Source organism: Drosophila takahashii, chromosome 3R (assembly GCF_030179915.1).
Source record: "Drosophila takahashii strain IR98-3 E-12201 chromosome 3R, DtakHiC1v2, whole genome shotgun sequence".
Classification (NCBI taxonomy): Eukaryota; Metazoa; Arthropoda; class Insecta; order Diptera; family Drosophilidae; genus Drosophila; species Drosophila takahashii.
This window is the reverse complement of record NC_091681.1, coordinates 23,045,310-23,064,466: the sequence shown is the minus strand read 5'-3', so window position 1 is coordinate 23,064,466 and position 19,157 is coordinate 23,045,310. Positions and strand designations below refer to the sequence as shown.

The 19,157-nt window shown below is 43.4% G+C and overlaps 1 protein-coding gene across 2 annotated transcripts in view; it reads right to left on the bottom strand.

Moving 5' to 3' along the window:
- Nucleotides 1–276: 276 nt before the first annotated feature.
- The window catches only part of LOC108062353 (collagen alpha chain CG42342), a 74,195-nt gene continuing 55,314 nt past the window's right edge, over nucleotides 277–19,157 (bottom strand). The window contains exons 9-18 of one of the 2 annotated variants that reach the window (XM_017148981.3): nucleotides 15,352–15,449; nucleotides 6,448–6,810; nucleotides 6,276–6,344; nucleotides 6,118–6,213; nucleotides 6,006–6,050; nucleotides 5,883–5,945; nucleotides 2,784–2,810; nucleotides 2,651–2,704; nucleotides 2,164–2,361; nucleotides 277–1,433 (exon numbers count right to left, since the gene is read on the bottom strand). In XM_017148981.3, the coding sequence (XP_017004470.2) occupies nucleotides 1,266–1,433; nucleotides 2,164–2,361; nucleotides 2,651–2,704; nucleotides 2,784–2,810; nucleotides 5,883–5,945; nucleotides 6,006–6,050; nucleotides 6,118–6,213; nucleotides 6,276–6,344; nucleotides 6,448–6,810; nucleotides 15,352–15,449 (1,181 nt within the window). In that variant the 3' untranslated portion in view covers nucleotides 277–1,265. The remainder of the gene's footprint in view (nucleotides 1,434–2,163; nucleotides 2,362–2,650; nucleotides 2,705–2,783; nucleotides 2,811–5,882; nucleotides 5,946–6,005; nucleotides 6,051–6,117; nucleotides 6,214–6,275; nucleotides 6,345–6,447; nucleotides 6,811–15,351; nucleotides 15,450–19,157) is intronic. The other variant, XM_017148977.3, reaches the window with a different exon arrangement.

The window sequence follows — 19,157 nt, the reverse complement described above, 5'->3', positions numbered from 1 at the left end:
AAATAAACAAACTTCAGAGAATTAAATATATACGTCGTTAAAAATATATAACAAAATTTTGTGTTCAACTGATTTTAGAAACTTATCTAAAGGTCTTGCCCGTTGGTTTATATAGGCTTAACTGACGTTAATCACAAATTAAAGAGGGAGCTTGTTTTCTCCGATTACTTTGATGTGCGGACGATTTAAAAATGTGATCGTAGCTTTTTAATTTAAAATCTGATAAAATATTACCATCATAAACTATCCCAATAAAACTGAATTAATAACACACTGTTCTTATATTTTGTTGACTTTTATTTTTTAAGTTTTGTTTTTAAATAGGGTCTTCTTGTAAAAAATAGCTGGGTTCCTTGGTTGCTTAAGGTATTTGAAATAGCTGTAGAAGTAGCTGCAGTAGATACAATTTATATAATAGTAGGTAAAGTATAACTATAATTAAAGGCTGCGTTGTCCTAGGCAACCTGGAGCAATTTGGCACAGATGCAGATTCAGATTATACAGTGTTTATGATAGGATGTTTTCTATGCGATGGATGTAGTAGCTATAGCTCTGTCCGATGTCTACATTTAACAATAACAAGTTACTAAAATTAAAACCAAAGCGCTTAGATTCGTCTGGATATTGCGGGGCCACGCCTTCGCTGCAGCCGTCGAGGGGGCGGTGGCGTTGGCAATTAGTTTTTTGAGCGCGGATGCTGCAGTGCATTAAGCTCGTCCTTGAGCCAGGCCTGCCAGTTTTCCTGCGAGGGGCGAGACAGAAGTTCAGCCGGAAACGGCCGGAGTTGGATGAGAGAGTTCAAGAGAAGCTGCGAGAGATGTGGAGCGCCAGGACCCGTCACCAAGCTAAGCCAGTGTGTGTGTGTGTTAGCCAAAGGATAATTGTGTTTGTGTGCGTAAGTGCGAGTGCGAGAGAGAGACAGAGAGAGTGAGGAGCAGGGTTAAAGACAGAGATAGAGTATGCTAATAGCATCTACTTTGCAGAACCGTTAGGAGCAGCAGCCACTTGGCATTTGTTAGCGCTAATTGCAAATGTCAACAGAGCGAAACAGAGCCAGGATTCGCAGCGGAAATCGGAAATGCTTAACTAGTCGTCTGCGTCTGTGTGCGTGTAGCCTGTGTAGGTGTCCTTGCTGGTGGGTGGTGGTGATGGTGGTGCTGGTGGTGGTGGGAGGTAGGAAGGAGGTTGGTTCTTAGGGTCGGTTCGCCTTTATGCGCCTGTGTTTGCCATTTGCCATTTCGCTGGGCTGGCTGACTGCTTCCTTTTCACTCATTGTTATGCAAATTATCCTGATATTCATCATATTCGTTTTCATTATCCTCCGCCTGCTCGTCCTCCTCCTCCTCCTCCTGCTCGTAATCGCTGGCGTTGCTTTCCGGCTGCGTTACATCGGGCAAATAATCCTTGTGCACGGGCGTCGAGATGATTGGCTCCTGTGTTAGGTGTTCGTGTTCGTGTATGTGTGTTTTTGTGAATTGGCGGGTGTGCCAGTGCGTTTCCCAGTGTGTTAGTGTTAGTTTAAGCGTGTGTGTGTGTGTGAGTGTGTGCGAAAGCAAAAGTTAGTTAACCAACTTGGACAACAACAAGATACTACCAAGTAGATGGAGGCCACGAGTGGCGCATTCAAAGTTACAACGATCAACTTTCCGACAGCCAATTGGGAATGCACAGAAAAAAATCAGGTTTATCATTAATTAAAGGTTCATTTAGATCTGAGTTTTTATTATTTTGAGAAGAAAAACTTTAATTTTCCTTTAAAAAACATTACATAACAAGGCTGTCAATAAAAAAAGTATTGAAATGTTTAGAGATTGATCAAGTTGAATTATAAATTATGAAGTTTTTTTTAAAAGTTCTGGAAAGTATCCTTAAAAAGGAAATAGTGGCTTTCCAGAAATCATATTAACAGAATTATTCTTATAGCGTAAAGATAAAAACTAAAAAGTTTCTCTTAACGAAATTGAAAGATTCCAGTTGGGGTATACAAATAAAATATTAAAGTTTTTTAGATATGATAAGAAAATAAGTACTGCAAATTAGAGTAATAAACTCAATTCAAAAGAACTTCCTTTAGATGAAACCATAATTGTTTTCTGTGTGTGGGGGGTATGGGTAATGGGGATAGAGGGTGGCTTTAGTCGATAACGAATAACGCATGCTAACCTTTGGCGGCCGCCATCCGCAGCCGGGCAGCGGCAGCCCGTCGGCGCCGAGGGGGCAGGGGGCGTCCAGTCCGGGCACACCCTGCTCACCCTTGTCGCCGCGATCTCCTTTGCGTCCCCGCTTGCCGGGCGGTCCGGCATCCCCTCTGGAGCCCTGCTCCCCGCGTGGCCCCTCCTGCCCGGGAATGCCATCCGTGCCCTTTTGTTTCGATTATCCGCAGGTGTGTGTTCGAGTGTTTGTGGGGTGAATGTGGTGGTGGGGTGGTTGTCAGGGGGACAGAGGTTGGGTGTTTGAGAGATGTGCATATAGGTAGTGAACGACGCCAAGAAAGAGAGAGATACGCATGCAAACAGAGGTAAAAACAATAAAAAGGAGAAAGAGAAGACACGAATTATTTTTAAATTAGCAACCACACGGAGTAGAAGAACATTTTCTAGGAAAATGCCCCGAGGGGCAGATGCTTTTGGGAGCTGCTGCTAATGCTTACCGGCAGGCCAGGATCTCCGCGCTCCCCCTTGTGACCCGTCTCGCCCTGGGCGCCCTGCGAACATGGAAAACAGAAAACAGATCGGTTATTACCATATTGTTTTCACATCACTGGCTGTTTTCGGGGAAAATACCTTCATGCCATCCAAGCCCGGAGGACCCTGCAGCAAATGGAAGAGAAACAAGAAAATGGGAAAAGCGTGTGGTTAGCAGAGCGGCGGGAAATGGAAAACCTGCCTCGCAATTAAAGTATTAAGTGTCCTGCGGACCGCTGTTTGTTTTAGTAAAAAACCATCACTTTATTGGAAATGCATAATTAATTCGAAAATTATGTTAGTTTCATTTAGCCATTTTACATTTCGGGCATTCAATTGAATGTGTTTTTTCTTGTATTTTTGCCACCTCAATTTGCACATGCTACGGCAAATAATTACCAGAATTCACATTCGTTTTTATTTCATTCGAATCATACATTTGAAATGCAGCAGCACGGATAAAAATATTGTATTTCGTGTTTTTGTGATGGCATAATGCACTCGCACATCGACATTCGGTATATGCATGTATATAGACATAAATACACGTAAATATATATATATATATTTATTTGTATATTCTTTTTTTTCGTTTGCAAACATCTTCTCGTTTATTGGGTAATTAACAAATTTACACTTACAATTATTGTTAGCGGCTTATTGGGGGTTTAACCTGTTTTTACGTCTCCTCAAATATAGTTATTTATTAGGTTAATGTTAGGTTTAAATCGCGAAAAACACAATTCATTATTCTAGCCTATGGATCGAGAAAGTTGAGTTCGTAGTTAGTAGGTGAAGAATGCTAGGGGTACGGAGTAAGTATTCATAAATCTAAAGAGCTATAGAGCGAGATGCAAGTAAACACGTTAGAGAGAGAGGGGAAAAGAGCTAGAAAAATTAATAATTAATTACGATTAAGTTCCGTTCTTTGCCGTTACCGCTTATGTACACATTGGGGTTTGTTTGACATTTAGTGGATTAAATGAAAATTGACATGCAAATTGCCTGTGTATTCTGTTTTCCATTTGGGGATTATTACAACAACGAGACACATCTAATTGAAAACAAATTGACATATTCTTTCTGATTTTCGATGCCGTTTGCCGACTGCCGCTTGCCATTCGAGTAAACTTTAAAGCTGCAAACATTTCCATTCCCCATTTGCATATTCAATAATTCCCATTCAATTTTTTTGGGTCTTGTTTGCGATGCGAAAATTATGCTGGGCTGAGGCTGTCAAATGGCAGTAGGCATGCATGTATGTATATACTTTTATTATCATATTTCCATGGCATTATTTCATTTGCATTGATTATGTTTGATTTTCAGGCCGTTTTATTCGTCCTTTGCCTAGTTGGAGCGTTGAAATTGAAAATGCTGCAGATACTCGTAAATGTTAATTTATGCTTTCATTTTTGTTCTTGTATAAATAGAATTGTTTGCGTTACTTTGTTTGAGATGTCCATGAAACCAATAGGATACATACTCGTGGTAAGATTATGTATTTATTGTTGATATTTCGCATTTCAGGAGAGGATACTCCAGGTTCGCAGCTTTTCGCAGCTGATTCCTTGATTTAATTTGGAAAGCATTGATTTTTCGACTACAGAATTCAACTTTAGCCTAACTATTGAATTGAAGTATTTATTAACACTGAAAAATATGCACAATTGGGTTGGATAGCTCTTTGTTTTGGATATACGAGTACATTGCCTTAGATCTCTTAAGTAGGGATTGTGTGTATGTTACTAAACAATATATTTTACTTGTAGACATCGAGAGAGAGAGATCTGGATGAAAGTATCTTACAATTCTTTTGTGTGGCCACCTTTAATTAGCACAATTCCTTATTTAAACACACACATTTAGTGGATTTCTGCTCTTAGCCTTCTTGTTTCACATTGAAGCTTTGGCAATAATGCTTTGAATGAATGAGTACTATTCGGATATTCAGACAAAGCCTATGGACGGCACCTAAAACAATGCAGGATGCAGCAGGAGCAGGAGCAGAAACTTAGGCAGCACGAATGTCGAAGACTCTGCCGGTTCAATTGCTAAGAATAATCTGATTACGCAAGTAATTAAGTCACTTATGGCCAATTGCCGATGATGATTGTGACTTTGGCTTCGTCATAATCCAGCAATTAGTAGCTTCGCACTCGGGGAAACACTTGAAAGCGATGGGAAATCCCAATCGCTCTTTTCACGTACCACGGTGCGTATGATTTATGCATTTTCAAGCGGCTTTTCTGCTCCTGCTGCAATTGCTTCGCACAGAGCGGCGACGAATGAAATGCAATTAAAATATTTGCATTGCATATATTTGTTAGTTGGTTGGATGAGTGAGTGAGTGTGGATGGGTGTTCAAAGTGTGTTAGTTGATTCGATTGATTGATGTTTGTAAATACGCGTCTGTAGACACACGTTTGTTTGCGCTACTTGATTGTATACATAAATACTTATTTGACTCTTGGGGCATTTTAAATGATATGAATATTAATTTTTTCTCATGCGGTTGGAGTGGAGGGGTTCGGTTCGGTTTGCTCGGTTCTTTGCCTTGTGCAATTAATTGATTTGCTTACTCGGCACACTGACATGCTGCTATTTTGAGTTTGATTTCTGTTTTCTGTACATGGGTGCGTGTTTGTACAATTTGATATACATATATGTAGTACGCCTGTCTTATACACATTTATATATATAGTATTTTATATATAGACGATAGCTGAGCACATTTGACAAGCGTTGAGCGGCTTCGTAACTTTGAACATTGTTTTGCTTTGATTAAATTGGATTTCCCATCTTCGTAATTTGAAATTCATATGTATGCATTTTCTTTGGGGGCTTTCTGTTCGAGTGTGTGAGTGAGTGTGTGTTTTGAGTGGGTGTGTGGGTTATAAATGGTTCTATTTCAAGTCGCATTTCATTTAGACTTTTGGCGCAATGTGTGCTGGTTATTATTTAAAAGAGACTGCCTTTTAACTAGTATTAGTAGTCGCCCCACACCTGTTTCAAGGAGAGAAGAAAGAGAGATGAGAACACACAATTCGGTTAGTCAACAGTATTTTTAGTAACGAGATCCACAAGAACGAAAGCCGGGAGGGTTACGACTAGCTAAGCGGGATGGAATATTAGTCCCAAATTTGGTGAAGGTATAAAATTAAAAGCCAAAACAATGAGGGTTTCCATTCAAATTACCGGTATGCCAGCCTTTCCCGAGGGTCCCGAAGGTCCTGACTCGCCTCTCATGCCCATCGGACCCTGCAATTATATAATTCATTATTATCGCGGGCTAAACTTTGGGCTATTTTAGCCACTTACCGGCAGTCCCATGGGTCCCTGGTCTCCCTTGTGGCCCTTCTCGCCCTGCCGTGGAGATTTGAAACAGATTTAGAGCTGGCTATCCAGAGATATTAGTCGCATTGACTCTTACCGAATCCCCCTTGCGTCCGTCCATGCCGCGTTCCCCCTGACTGCCGGTGTGTCCCGGTGGACCCATGGGTCCCGGAGGTCCTGGCGGGCCGTATAACTGCAAGGGAATCACGTCAGTTGAGATTAATCCACTGGGGTGGTGAATCAAAGATAGCTTACATATTCGATGGTGGGCATGTGCGGAGCATCGGACATCCCGTCATCCTGACGACGACGCATCTTGCGGTACTGAAAAGGAATTAAGGATTATTCAGGCTCGAGATGGGGTTTAATTAGAGTTAGATTTTTAGATCGATTTTCCATTTAAGTTATATCAATAATAAATACTCACCGAATCACCGCGATCGCCCTTGTCTCCCTTGACGCCAGGATAGCCGGGAGGTCCTGGCAGCCCCGGAGGACCCATCAATCCAGGCGGACCAATATCGCCCCGATCGCCCTTCTCGCCCGGCGGACCCTGATAGCCCGGCAGGCCAGGTGGTCCCTCGATGCCCGGCTCACCGGGCAGGCCATCCAATCCACGTGGACCCAACGAACCGGGTTCTCCCGGCTCACCCGGCTCTCCCTTGCTGCCATCCCGCCCGTCGCGTCCATCCTTGCCCGAGGTGCCCGGCGGTCCTGGAGGACCTCGCAGCAGTGTGACCGGCGGATCGTCGTAGTCCTCGTCTATCTTGGTGCCTCCGGGTCCGAATATCTGCCGAATTACCAGTGGGTGTGCAAGGGTTGGAGGGGAGAGAAGAAGATGGCAAATTTAGTGGGAAGATTAATTTATGCCACGTGGCACCGCCCGAGGCGTTGCACGCGCTTGTTCCACACGCTTTGATGGGGAAAACAAAAGCGGCGCGTAATTCGCAGCTAAGGGAAAAAAAAGTTTGCCCACAGGAGAGGGGGGGTGGTAAAAGGGGGGTTGCTTTTCGGGTTGGTGCGGCGTGTTCTGGTGGCTGTGCCGCAGCGAAAGTCTTTTGTGTGCCACGAAATTGTGTTAAGTGCAAGTTGGAGCATCCATGCCATCGCACCATCCCAACCACCCACTTTTCAGCCCCGTTGAGACAATGGCTGCATAGAAAATCTTTAAACCCGAACCGTGTGTTCCGTGGAGCTCCGGAGGAGGTACATATATATGGGGTATACGGGGTGTATGGGAGTCGAAAATAAAGTCAAGTCAGCGACAGCGACTTTTCTACGTGCTTCGAGTGCCTGTGTGTGAGTGCCAGTGCCCCCCGCTTTTCGAGTGTGTGGGTGCTCTTTGGCTCTTGCCATTGTGTGCGCGCATGTGTGTGTTTAAGTGAGTGAGTGCATTGCAAAAGACAATTAATTCTTTTTTTTCCCGTGTTTTTTTCGGTGGTTTAATGTGCACGCTTTGAGGCAAATTTCCAAGGCACAGACAACCAGGCCACCCCAACAAACATTAAGACCAAAGTTTCGATGGGGCTTTAGCGAGCACACACAAATATATAGACACAGTGCACTGCTCAAGGAAAAGCCAATAAAAATCAATGCTTAAAATCGAACTTAGGCTTAATGTAAAATAAACCTTATTATACTGGAAAAATATTAGTTACATAAATATAAAGTTTTCTAAAGTAAGAACGAATTTCCATAGAAATCATAGAAATAGTAGTAATAATATAGCCTTTGCATCATTGGTTTTACTGCAAAACACTTGGATAATAAATGCCCTGGCACTTAAGAGTAAGATTATATTCTTTAACTTCTTTCTTCTACATTAAGCATTTGGCTTTTTAAGGTTGATAGCCTGCTCTTTATTTTATTTATATTTTTCTTCAGTGCATTTTGCGGCTGACGGGAAATTACCGAAAGTTTTTGAGGGCGAGGGGCTTTCAGACCGCAATGCACCCAAACAAAAACCTCTATTAGGCGAATGCTGAGCGACATAAAAGGCAAACTCGGGCACAAAAAACAGCGAGTGCAGCGGAAAATGCTAAGGAGCCGTGGAAAATGGCTAGAATAAAGGCAAATGGGGAAAACCATTTACACATGTGGCTCAAGCAAATAGAGACACTCCACGCGACGTTTCGCTGGAATATTCAATTGCATTCGGGGTAAATCGAGTTGGGAATAAAGTGGTCCTCGGTTGGGCATTAAAGCCGGGTCCTGCGTGGAATTAAAGGGAAGTGCTCCCCGAGCAGTACTGCTGCAAATCTGATTGAATGTATCCGTTTAGTCCTTTGATTGTGCACAGGCATACGGCCTGCGAGTATCCATTACGTACACTCGTTCACCTCTATCCTGGCATTACGCAATTGATCCTGTTTCTGTTTCGCCAGCTGTATCTGTATTTGTATCTGTGGAAGTGTAATTTCCTTGCGGCATGCCCGGGCATGTGCAACAATTACATTTTCTTCTGTCACAGGAAGTGGCGTACTTACAGTTATTAAAACCCGGCAACAACAGCAACGGCAAAAGCGGCATAAGGACAACGGCATAAGGATCCGCATCAGCGAGAAGGCATAACAATGTAAGCGCTTAACGCACACTTATACGGACAGGATGTGGATGTGGCTTGGCATATGCACAAGTTGTTGGGTTGGTCCTGCCAAATGGCGACAGACAAAAGGACGAGGCGGCAAAGACAACGAAAGGACCGAAGACCAAGCAGAGGAGAAGATGAAGAAGCTGAGCATAAGTCCTTGCCTCACCACAAATGCACTTCCCAATTTCAACTTTTTCCCCCTTCGGCATTTGCTTTCTTTTTGCCCCGAGAGCTCATCTGCATGTGGCTCCTAGTTCCCAGTTCCTGGATCCTGGATCCTGGCTCCTGAGCAGGTGGTGTGCTCCTGGTATGTGTGTGCCTCAGTTGGGACCTTTGTTAGCAACTTTTGCACATTGTTCCTAATGCGGAATGCCGTTCTGCCTTGGCCATTTGTAGAGCAATTAAAGCGATTTGAATTAAAGCCGAGTGCTTAACGTTTGCCTTCTGCTGTAATTAAGGGACACTTTGAGGGCTTACGCAGCCACATTTTCCCCGACGGCCGGTTGCTGATCAGAAGAAAGGCATTCCGGGGTTTAAAGGCTTTTAAAGGCAGCCACGATAAATAACACAAATAAGAGATACAGATACAGATGCGAAGGGCAAATGTTTGTGGGCCTCGCAAGGACGATTGTTGGCGCAGCTGCCTAACTACGATAAAAAAGGAGACACTGTTTCAGCCTCTGCCTTTTCGGCAGCCCAAAAACCAATCGGTTTTGGGGGCCCTAAGTGTGTGTGTGTTAGGAAATCCATTAGAATGTATCAATATTTGTGCGAGCGAGCGCCTCGGGTTGAATTTAATTCTCAAAGTATCCAAACACAGTCACATGAGTGGGTGTGTGGGCGTAGGGTCCTCTTAAATTATGCGTAAATATTCAAAATATTTGCACAAACGCCTTTCAATTTAACGCACAAATGACGAGGCAAATGAATTTTCCACATCCACTGACACGGCGTTTTTTCACTGCATACTTTCGGTCGCACCTTTCTCTTTTCATTTATTTTTTTTTGCCCATTTTAGTTGTCAATGTACAAATTGTAATTGTAAATTAATTGCCCCATCTGATTGTCCGTCGCTACGTCCTACGGATTTCTCTCTCAGTATGCATCCGGGGAAGTTTTTCCATTTAAAGCTGGCAGGAAACCGGAGGAGGAAAAACAGACAAATGGCCGCACGTAAACGCGTTAAATTGAAAATCATTTTGATCTCGACGCGACCTTTTGCGGATGTCGTTGGGTGCAAACCAGATAGAGAAGGGCCAGGATTCTGGAGGAGGAGGAGGACCAGACCTCGGGAGACTCGCCTTCAAGTACAGCATGTGCCGCTGCTGGTTCCCTTCGACCGCCCACCCCTCCCCCTCCTGCGTGCGCGCATATTTTTCACAATTTTTCATTTTCCCCGGCAGTTTTCTCTTTTGAAATTTCATATTTTTCTCGGGCCATAACAACAACAGCCAGCTGGAGCGGGAAAAAAGCGCACTGAACGACCATCCGCCCCGTTGGCCCACCACCTGAGGTGAAAGTTTTGCAGCCCGTTTCCGGCTCAAACACCCACGCACACACACACACACACAGCCATATATTCCGCACACCCGTACACCCAAAATCCCGCCACTTCATGGCGTGTAATGCGTTGCGCGTTTGCCGCAAAAGTTTACAAAACATCCGAGGGTGGCCGGAAAGTTCTTCGCAAGTACGCGAGCGCATTAAATTCGTAATATGTTCCGCCTCGCATTGATACCGATTACAATGGGGCGATTCGGGCCATAAAGGCGGAAACTATAAACAATCTGAGAATGTTTCTGTTACGCAACTTGGTCTTCCGAGATAATCTAGGAAAATATCATAAAAATTATAAATACGGAAGCGATTAAGCTTTTCGGATAGAGGCCAGACCTCATAAAAAATCGATTTATAGAGTACATAGGTACTTAGATTATGAAACAAATTCTTAAAATCTTTGATATACCAAATTTTACAATATGAAGTAACATAATTGTTAAGATTTTAATTATTAATTCCACATGTCTTTTCTAAATGAAACTAATTTTTTACATTTTCACCCTCTAACTCCTATTAAATAAAATCTATTTCCCAATTTTTTTATTTCTGAATCCTTGAGAGTGGTCTTAAAAATCTATCTTAAATTTCCTCACTAACAACCACTGTTCGGAGCTCAAGAAAAGGAAGCAAGTCAAGACTCGTTGTAAAAATTTCGCGTGATTTCGTTTCGCCCCCAAGAATGTACAATGTAGCTGCGGTTGCTCCGGCTGCCGTGATATTGTAATATGTATGAAATTCGGAAGTATTTAGGGAAATCGTTGTTAAAGATTTCGTCGTTTTGCCATCCGACGACAACAGTTCCAGTTCCACATCAATGCCAAGATGGCAGCAGTTGGCATTCGTGCGGTTGGTTGTTGGTTTTTGGGTTGCCAAAGCGCGTTGGTTTCGTATAATTTTGCTACTTTTGCATGCACAGAGGAGGCGGGGGAGCATCTCATTCCTTATTCCCCACTTCCTGACCCTACAATTCCTCCATCCCCCTTCTCGGGTTTCCAGAGTTGGCAACCTCAAACCCACGTCAATGTAACACGCGTGCCTATAAATTTCTATGAGACTGACTAACTGGTGGGGGGTTTTTAGGTTCAGTGGGTGGGGATTGGGGGTCAGAGGGCATTGTCGCCAGGTCTGCGATTGTGTGTGTGAGTGTGCATGAGCCCGGATTTCTTTATTCAATCGTTTTTGCGACTCCCATAGCGCTCTCATCATCGGCGGCCATAAAATAAAAGTTACGCACACCCTGGGGGCCAGGACATTACCCCCAACTCCCCCAACACACATGTGTGCGTGTACCCACGCATGTCCTGCGGCGTGTTCCATGCTTGACCGGTTTTCCTCCTTTTTTATGCCGGCTTTTCAGCCCGGACAATCTGGCCATCTCGCATTCAATACAAGATATATGGACGCTGACCGCAAATAATTGCCGCAGCCAAGGAAAATTGGAAAATTGCGCATAAAGGAGGCAAAGGGAGATTTGCATGCTGCGCATTTTTCAATGAACAATGACGTAACACAGACACATTGTTGCCCATTTCGTGGCGCTTATCAAATCGGCAAATCGGAAAAGCAAAAAAGAGAAAGAGAAGTCGTCTCCACTCAAGCTGAAGCAATGAAAATCCAGGCAATGAGCCCAGGATCCGGAGTTCGTGGTGGTGGAAGTGCTAAGCTTATTGCGTCGTTTAGGCAACACCCGAGCCAACGAATTGGCCAAGTGGCAGCCACAGCGATGAACCCTTTGAGTGGCAGACAGTAAGATATATGTATGATGGTACACACAGGCGAGTGCAGGATACAGAAAGGTCGTGCCACATTTGGATTTCCCTGTAAGCAACCTTAAGTCTTTGATTTTGCCGAGGAAAGTATGTCAAGCTAGAGAGAGCTCTCAAAGTTCCCGGGATCGCATTTCCTTTCCTTATTTTTTGGGGGTGGAGGGGCGGAGACCGTGTGACGTGTAGCGAATTGACAAGTTTTTTGCGACTTTCGCAATTTTTATGACTCCATTTACTTAGACGCAGGCGGCAGGGCAAAACTTCTCCTGTTGATAAGCAAAGCAAACTGGGCGAGGGAGGTAAATTTATGCTGATGTGAAGGGCCCAAAAGACAACAAACTTGACATGGGGCCCTGGCTGAGCAACGATTGTAAAATACATTAGCATAAATTTGACATAAACGCTTCACAAACAGTTTCTTCTGGCTGAGATTGCTGTCAGCCATGCTACATTCAACATCATCCCGAAACTCCCCTTGTGACTTATCGTTTCAACTTTATTAAAACGGGATATAGATGTGGAAAGTGCAAATCTGCAACTGCTAAAACGAGCCATGACATAGGAAATTCCATGCGACACACCCGTTTTGAAATTAATTTAAATTTTTAATATGATGCCCGCTCGTAAATTTCGTGTTTGTTTGTGCTGCGGGAAAAAATGATTTGAATACTCTTACGGCCAATGGGTATTATGCTTTTTGAAGAGATTTTGTTTGTGACTTGTGGAATTTATGATTTTTGACAGCTGACTTAGCTGGCTTTTGACACTGGGCTTAGTCGGTGCATAGATTTTATTGATATGTCACTGAATATAGGGCACAAAAGCATCGGTTCCTTGCGAAACTCAGCCTCACGCCTCGCTACACACATCGAAATTCATTTCATATGCTAACCCCTCATCAGCAAGCCCCTCCCCAACACGCCGCTCCTGGCATGTGGCCATCTATATGAGCATTTTATTCTGACGAGGCGACGAAAATAACATGTCAAATTTATAATGCCAGCAATTGCGTTATGCCTTTTTTATGACGCCGACGGCTAGGCAATAACCCAAAAAAAAGGAGGAGGAAATTGGGGAAAATGGTTTTAGCCATTGCCAGATGCCGTTGGCGAGAAACGGATAAATGTATTTTTCGAAAATAGACTGGGCATTTTTTACGATTTGCCGAACTAATTATGGCAAAGTTGAGCTAATTTCGAGGCATGGAAAAAATTCCCATCAATGCAGCTCTGCACGTCATTATCATTATCATATCATTATTATTTTCCCACCTAGGCAAAAGCGACATCGCGTTGGGGGTTCCTTTTTTTCAAAGAGGGAAATCGATGCCGCATTGGAAAATCAACTGGCTGCCCGGGAGGCGTCACGTTTCCACAGAAGATGACGGCAATTGTTGCAAATCATTTTTTATGCCTTGCACTGCCTGCGGTGCGGCGCATGAGTGCGAATATAGTTATATCTGTTGTTGCCAAAACTTTTGTTTGTTTGCCGAAGAAGTCGGCCCAGAGGCAGAAGCCGTTTGCTTATGACTTTCATTTGTTTTGACATCACGTTGCTGCAGTTCGGTTGGATTCGAGAATTCCGACAGGGGCATCGAGGGGTGCAGGGTACACATAATCGGCTCATGGAAACTGACTAGCAGGAAGGAAAGATCGAAAAGTTTTATGGAATGCTTTAAAACTATTTTCTCTTCTGGAAAACTATTCACTTTTCTTTGGCCATAAAAGCATGTCAAATTTCTTTGCCACAAAAATGTATCTCCTGCAGCTCGAGTCGATTTTGAATATTATTATGAAAGTTGAGAACTCTTTAATTGGTTTTAATGCAAACGTGCTTGGGCAATATTTTGTGTTGCATTCTTTTGGATTTATTCTTTTAAGGAGATGAACATTTTCATTGTAGTTTATTCTCTTTATTGGCTTACTTACTGAGTAAATATTTAAAATTGTGTTTAAAATTCAAGATGATTTTTATCTATTTTTTAATTGGCCTAAAGCTCAACAAATGTTATCCTTCTGAGCTTCATAAATGTACGGTACAATCCAACGTTACATTTTCTTCTTTCAAGTGAGCAAAATGTATGCAATTATTCGCGTCGTAATCCCATTAAGTATATTTATAACTCTTCAATCCTATTATATTCTAACTTTTCTGAACATCAAGAGCTTAATCTGCCCTCGCTGGGCTGGCAAGAAAATCCATGGGCAACTCATAAAAGAAGTTCAGCACGTTGCCGCCGCGTTTTCTGTTTGTTGTTTCGCTGCTGGGCGTATTGAAAGTCGTCTTGTATATTGGCCAATGCCTCCCGTTTTCTTTTGGCATTATGCGTTATTACAAAAACAGCAACAGCGGTGGCAACAGCGGCTGCCATGACTTTGACTTTGCTGCTGCACAATAATCAGAATGTTTTTCCTAGTTCCCCAACCTCTTGGCTACGTGAAAATGGGCAAAATGCGCAAACATTTGCGCACTGGTTGAGCAGCATAATACATAAACACGAACCCCTGGCCAAAAGTTCAGTCCCGAGGAAGCTCATCCGTGGCGTAGCAGCTTCGCCGGCGGCGCTTATGCATTTTTCATAGCGCACACAAACACGTGCTGGCCACATATTCATATATATATACATCCATATGTATATGCGCAAAAAAAGAAAAGGAAATGAAATGAAAATTCCAGCATCGCCCCGAAGAATCGCGCATCCATCAACACGTCAAAGGGGCGGCAACAGCTGCCGACACTTGGAGTGCCAATAAAAATGTTAAGTATCTTAGCACTGTTGACATTCTCTGGTGGGGGAACCCATAACGCCGAGATACTAGATAAATGCCTCCGATATGGAACAAGTATTTTTCGGGGGAGGCGCCATAATTTAAGCATCAGATTAGGAGGCGAAAGACATAGTTTCTCTGGAATGGGGCTGCCAAAAGTATCTGGCAGATACTTTGGGACACTTTTTTTCTCACCTCCCTTGGCAGCTTGTCAAAGTTGCGCTCCACGAAAGCTGTAAGCGAAATCTCAGGACTCGCACATTTTGCTGTAATGAGTTAAGTAACACGCTTCCCGCAGCCGTGTAAACATGCTCATTACACCGACTGCCAAAACATGCAGGTGAAACCATGCGGAAGGACAAGTTTTCGGGTTTGCCCTTCTATATGTGAAGGTATATAATATATATTTACACCCGCGGCGTCACTAGTGTATTTACAGATTAGCATAAAATTAACGCACACGCCCACGCATTTGTACAAAAGTAATTTACATGATAATACACTTCTTGTTTTCGAACTCAATTTACGGCCTGTGCCGTTGAGTTTCTAATTAAAAATCGAGTGGAATCAGGTTTTTTTTTTTTGTGTTCTGTGTTTTGTGTTATTTTTTGCTCTTGAGCTTTCTGTGTTATGTTGATTACACTCACCCGCTTGCCGCGTTTGCCGCGCGGTCCTTTCTCGCCGGGCGGTCCTGCCGGTCCGATGGGTCCCGCTTCTCCTCGAACTCCCGGCTCTCCAGGCGGACCTGTGTACAAAATGTTAATTTCAGCGAATCGCTTCTAGTGACAGATTTCAAAATGCGAGCAAACAATGCCGGGGATATATATGTACCCACCTATATTCCGACACACAGATACTAGAGATACAGATACAGATACGCCCGCAAGTGTTGTGCAAACAGTGGGCGTGGCCTTTGTAATTATAGAGCACCGAGAGCTCAATAAAGCCCCCTTCCCCTGCCCCCTGAATCCCATCATTCTGTTGGTTTTGGTCAGCAATTTGTTCAACTGGTTGATGATAAGGGACGGACAGGCTCTTGATGGTTTAACGATGGTCGGGGGCTTAGTTGGCAATGCAAATTGTTTATTTGCCTGCGAATGAAATGCTCAGAGTTCACAGTGGTCGGCAATCGATTGTAAATGGTTCAAGGCCCCAGCTTCCAGCTATCTCTGCGCTATGCTAATGATGGCAACGACTTGACCTAGTTGATGGTATTTTATATATAGATATAGACGTGGCCATTCGAAGCAATTGGAATGCAAACAGATGCAGAATAACAATTTAATATGCATAAGCTGCACTTTTGCTGGCAGCTGGAGAAGCAAACCTTATTTATGCCCCCATCGCTGATTCCCCGATGGATTTCAGTGTGTTTAAGACAAATACTCCAGCCGGCTGTTGGCTGCAAATCCAATTTGAGCTCATCATAAGATACCCATCTCCATTCCCATCACCATCCTGACATTCTTGCTAAACGCTGGCTCTTCACTCAATTTGCGTGCTTTGTTCCTAAGCCGCGACGAAGCTGAAGTGGCCTATAAATCCATCAGCGGCAAATTGACTTTGGCCCACTGTGCGCTGGTCGTCGACCAACCTGTTTAGTTAGAATAATGAGAAATTGCGTTCTTTTTTTCGGGTTGTTTGCCAGGGCCATTAAACGAGACCATTTGCACAACGAACGACCAGCAACAACAACGAAGGGCTCATGCTCATATCATAGATAAATCCAATTGTGCGGCTTGTCAAAAACGGGGCCAGGGCAAAAAAGATATAGAGAATTTATTAAGTTCGTAAAATTGCGTTTCACGCAAAAGGACCTCGTCCTGCGGAGAGCATAAATTTACCGGCACGCCAGGACCGAGATCCTGTGATGTCGCCTCCCATTTGTTTATAAAGCATTTGTCTATTGTGTCTGGCCCCTGAAGTTTTCTATTTATGTATGCATAATTCACCGTTAAGCATTTTAAGCGACAATTGCAAGGGCAGTGTAGAAAAACTATGGGCTGAGCAAGGGTCCAAAGAGGATTGTGGATTTATAGTGTCCAGTCCAGGATATTGGATTGCCGGTCGGCCAGAGCTTAGTGTTTATTTTTGCTTGCCGGCGCAGATGAAATGCCCGAGATAAGTTTTAATTTCATAGAACGGAAGCCGAGGACCGAAGACGCAATGCAATCAACCAAAAACCGAAATGAAATGAAATTCAAATAAATCATGGAATAAATTGAATTTTTTGATATTACAGCTGGGACTGCTGCTGCCATTGTTTTGTGTGCTATGTGCTGGGATTTTCAGGGCTGAATGCCGGACCAACCGGCATTTTCCGCCCGAGAACGACACATTCAATTGCTCTGGGCTGCCGGGCCCACACACAAAGAAAGCTTAACTAATTACGGACCCGATAAGATAAGCCGTCGAGACCAGACGCTGGGAAGCCCGGAAACAAATGACGTTCCATTTATTCAAATCAAGCCGGAGAAATGTCCCCTGGGTTCTTGGCTCTTGTCGCCGAAATTGGGGAAAAATAAATTGCAATTTCATGTCCATCAACGCATCAGGGAAAATGTGGGCTGGGGTATGGAACGGCGGAAGTAATCGAATGCAGCATTAGTGCAACAGCAACTACAACAGCAACTGCAACTGCCACTGCCACTGCAACTGCCGACAGATATCGCAGCAGCAGATCTTGTACCAAGAGTGCAAAAGTCCAGGAAGAAATCCAGAAACAATGGCCAGCTACATGAGCCTCGTCATCGCAATCACATCGAAATGCCACTGGCGACATCGAAGCACTTTGATGCCAGCCAACTGATAAGTCAAGGGGACGAGGTGGCTGAGGGCCTGCAGGGCTGAAGGGCCGGGGGGAGTGGCACGTCGAGGGGCGAATGGGCGGAGGGGGGCGTGGACCCTCGTAATGATGCGGGTTGCGCAAACCGCAGCCAAGCGCTTAATTGATGGCGTTGCTTGATGGCCTAACGAATGGTCAAATGCGGTAGGGGTACTCAATCAAGCAAAACTTAAGGAATGAAAATAAATCGTTATATGATTTTATTTAAATTAAATATTATTTAATTTTCTGTTTACAGTGATTTTAAAAAATTTAACTAATAGCCTTGTTGATAAAATATAAATCTGTTGAAGTAATAGAAAAAGTTCTGTTAGAATTTGGCAAGTAGAAAAAAACGGATAATAAACAATTGAAAGGGTTTCTTTTTTCCACTTTTGCATAAATTACTATCAAGCGTTCAAAGACATAAAATACTCTTTTCTGTAATTAAAATATTAGGTTAAATAAAATTTTAATGTCCAAATAAACCGTCACATTAAAATTTTAAAGCCAATTATGTTGATGGACATTCAATGTTGAATTTAACATTATTCCAAGTGGGCGTTATTCTAAAGCACTAAAAAGAAATTACCCCAGCCAGAACCAGAACCAAAATTAAATTAAAATTCTATTCTCGCCATAAAACTTCAACCACGGATCATCAACACCATTAATCCGCAATCCATCAATTGGTTAAATAAGTCTCCAGTCAAGCCGACATTTATTGGTCATCAGTCCATCTACTATATCCATCAGTCGCACAGCTCGTACGATTGCTTATTTATTGCGCCCACTGTGAGTGCCCCTAGTAAAACAGTAGTACAAGCTGTCGGGGTCGGGGTCTAACCATCCCAGCCCAACCCAACCCATTCCATCCCATCGAATCCCATATTGTTGTACTCCAACTCGATGGTAGTCATGCTAATGAGCCGCTAAAAGCCACATAAATGACATAAAGTTGCATTTTTACGACTGCTCGCCAGTGCCACGAATTCTCGGGGTCTACAAATTTTTATGAGAATCACTAGATTTGTATTTGATTCTCGGGCGATTCAACTATTTTCGAACGGCATGTTTTTGGGGCTATTTTCGTGTATTAAATTCGTATAAAGTGCAGAAATGTGTTTGGAGCCGAGCTCATAAAACCGAGCTGAATGGAAATTCCATTATTGCTGTGGGCGGAGCAATTCGAGTGGGCGTGATGCCGAACTCCCGACATTTCTATGAGCGTTTAATTGACGTTGAAGTCCGAACTGGGCGCACAACAAAGGTCATAAAAGTTATCGCAAAATGCAGCAGTGAAAAATGAAATTTGAAAATTTCCAAATATGGCAGAGGCAACGAATAAAATATTTAAATTATGCGAGGGGCCATAAAATATTCGGGAAATGTATTAAATGAAAAGCGCGCGCTGTGCCACTCTGATTTCCATTTAAACGAGCCGACCAAAAATAAAAGTCCCAACTTAAAGTCCAAACTAATGGGACACAGTGCTAGTCAATGACTCAATTAGACGAGGATGGGGGCCTACATATGGAGGGAATATGTGAGCGCATTCCCAGATGCGGATGACAATAAATTAGGCGACCCGCAGCCGCGTGGCAGCACTTGAAAAACTCATCGTTCGTT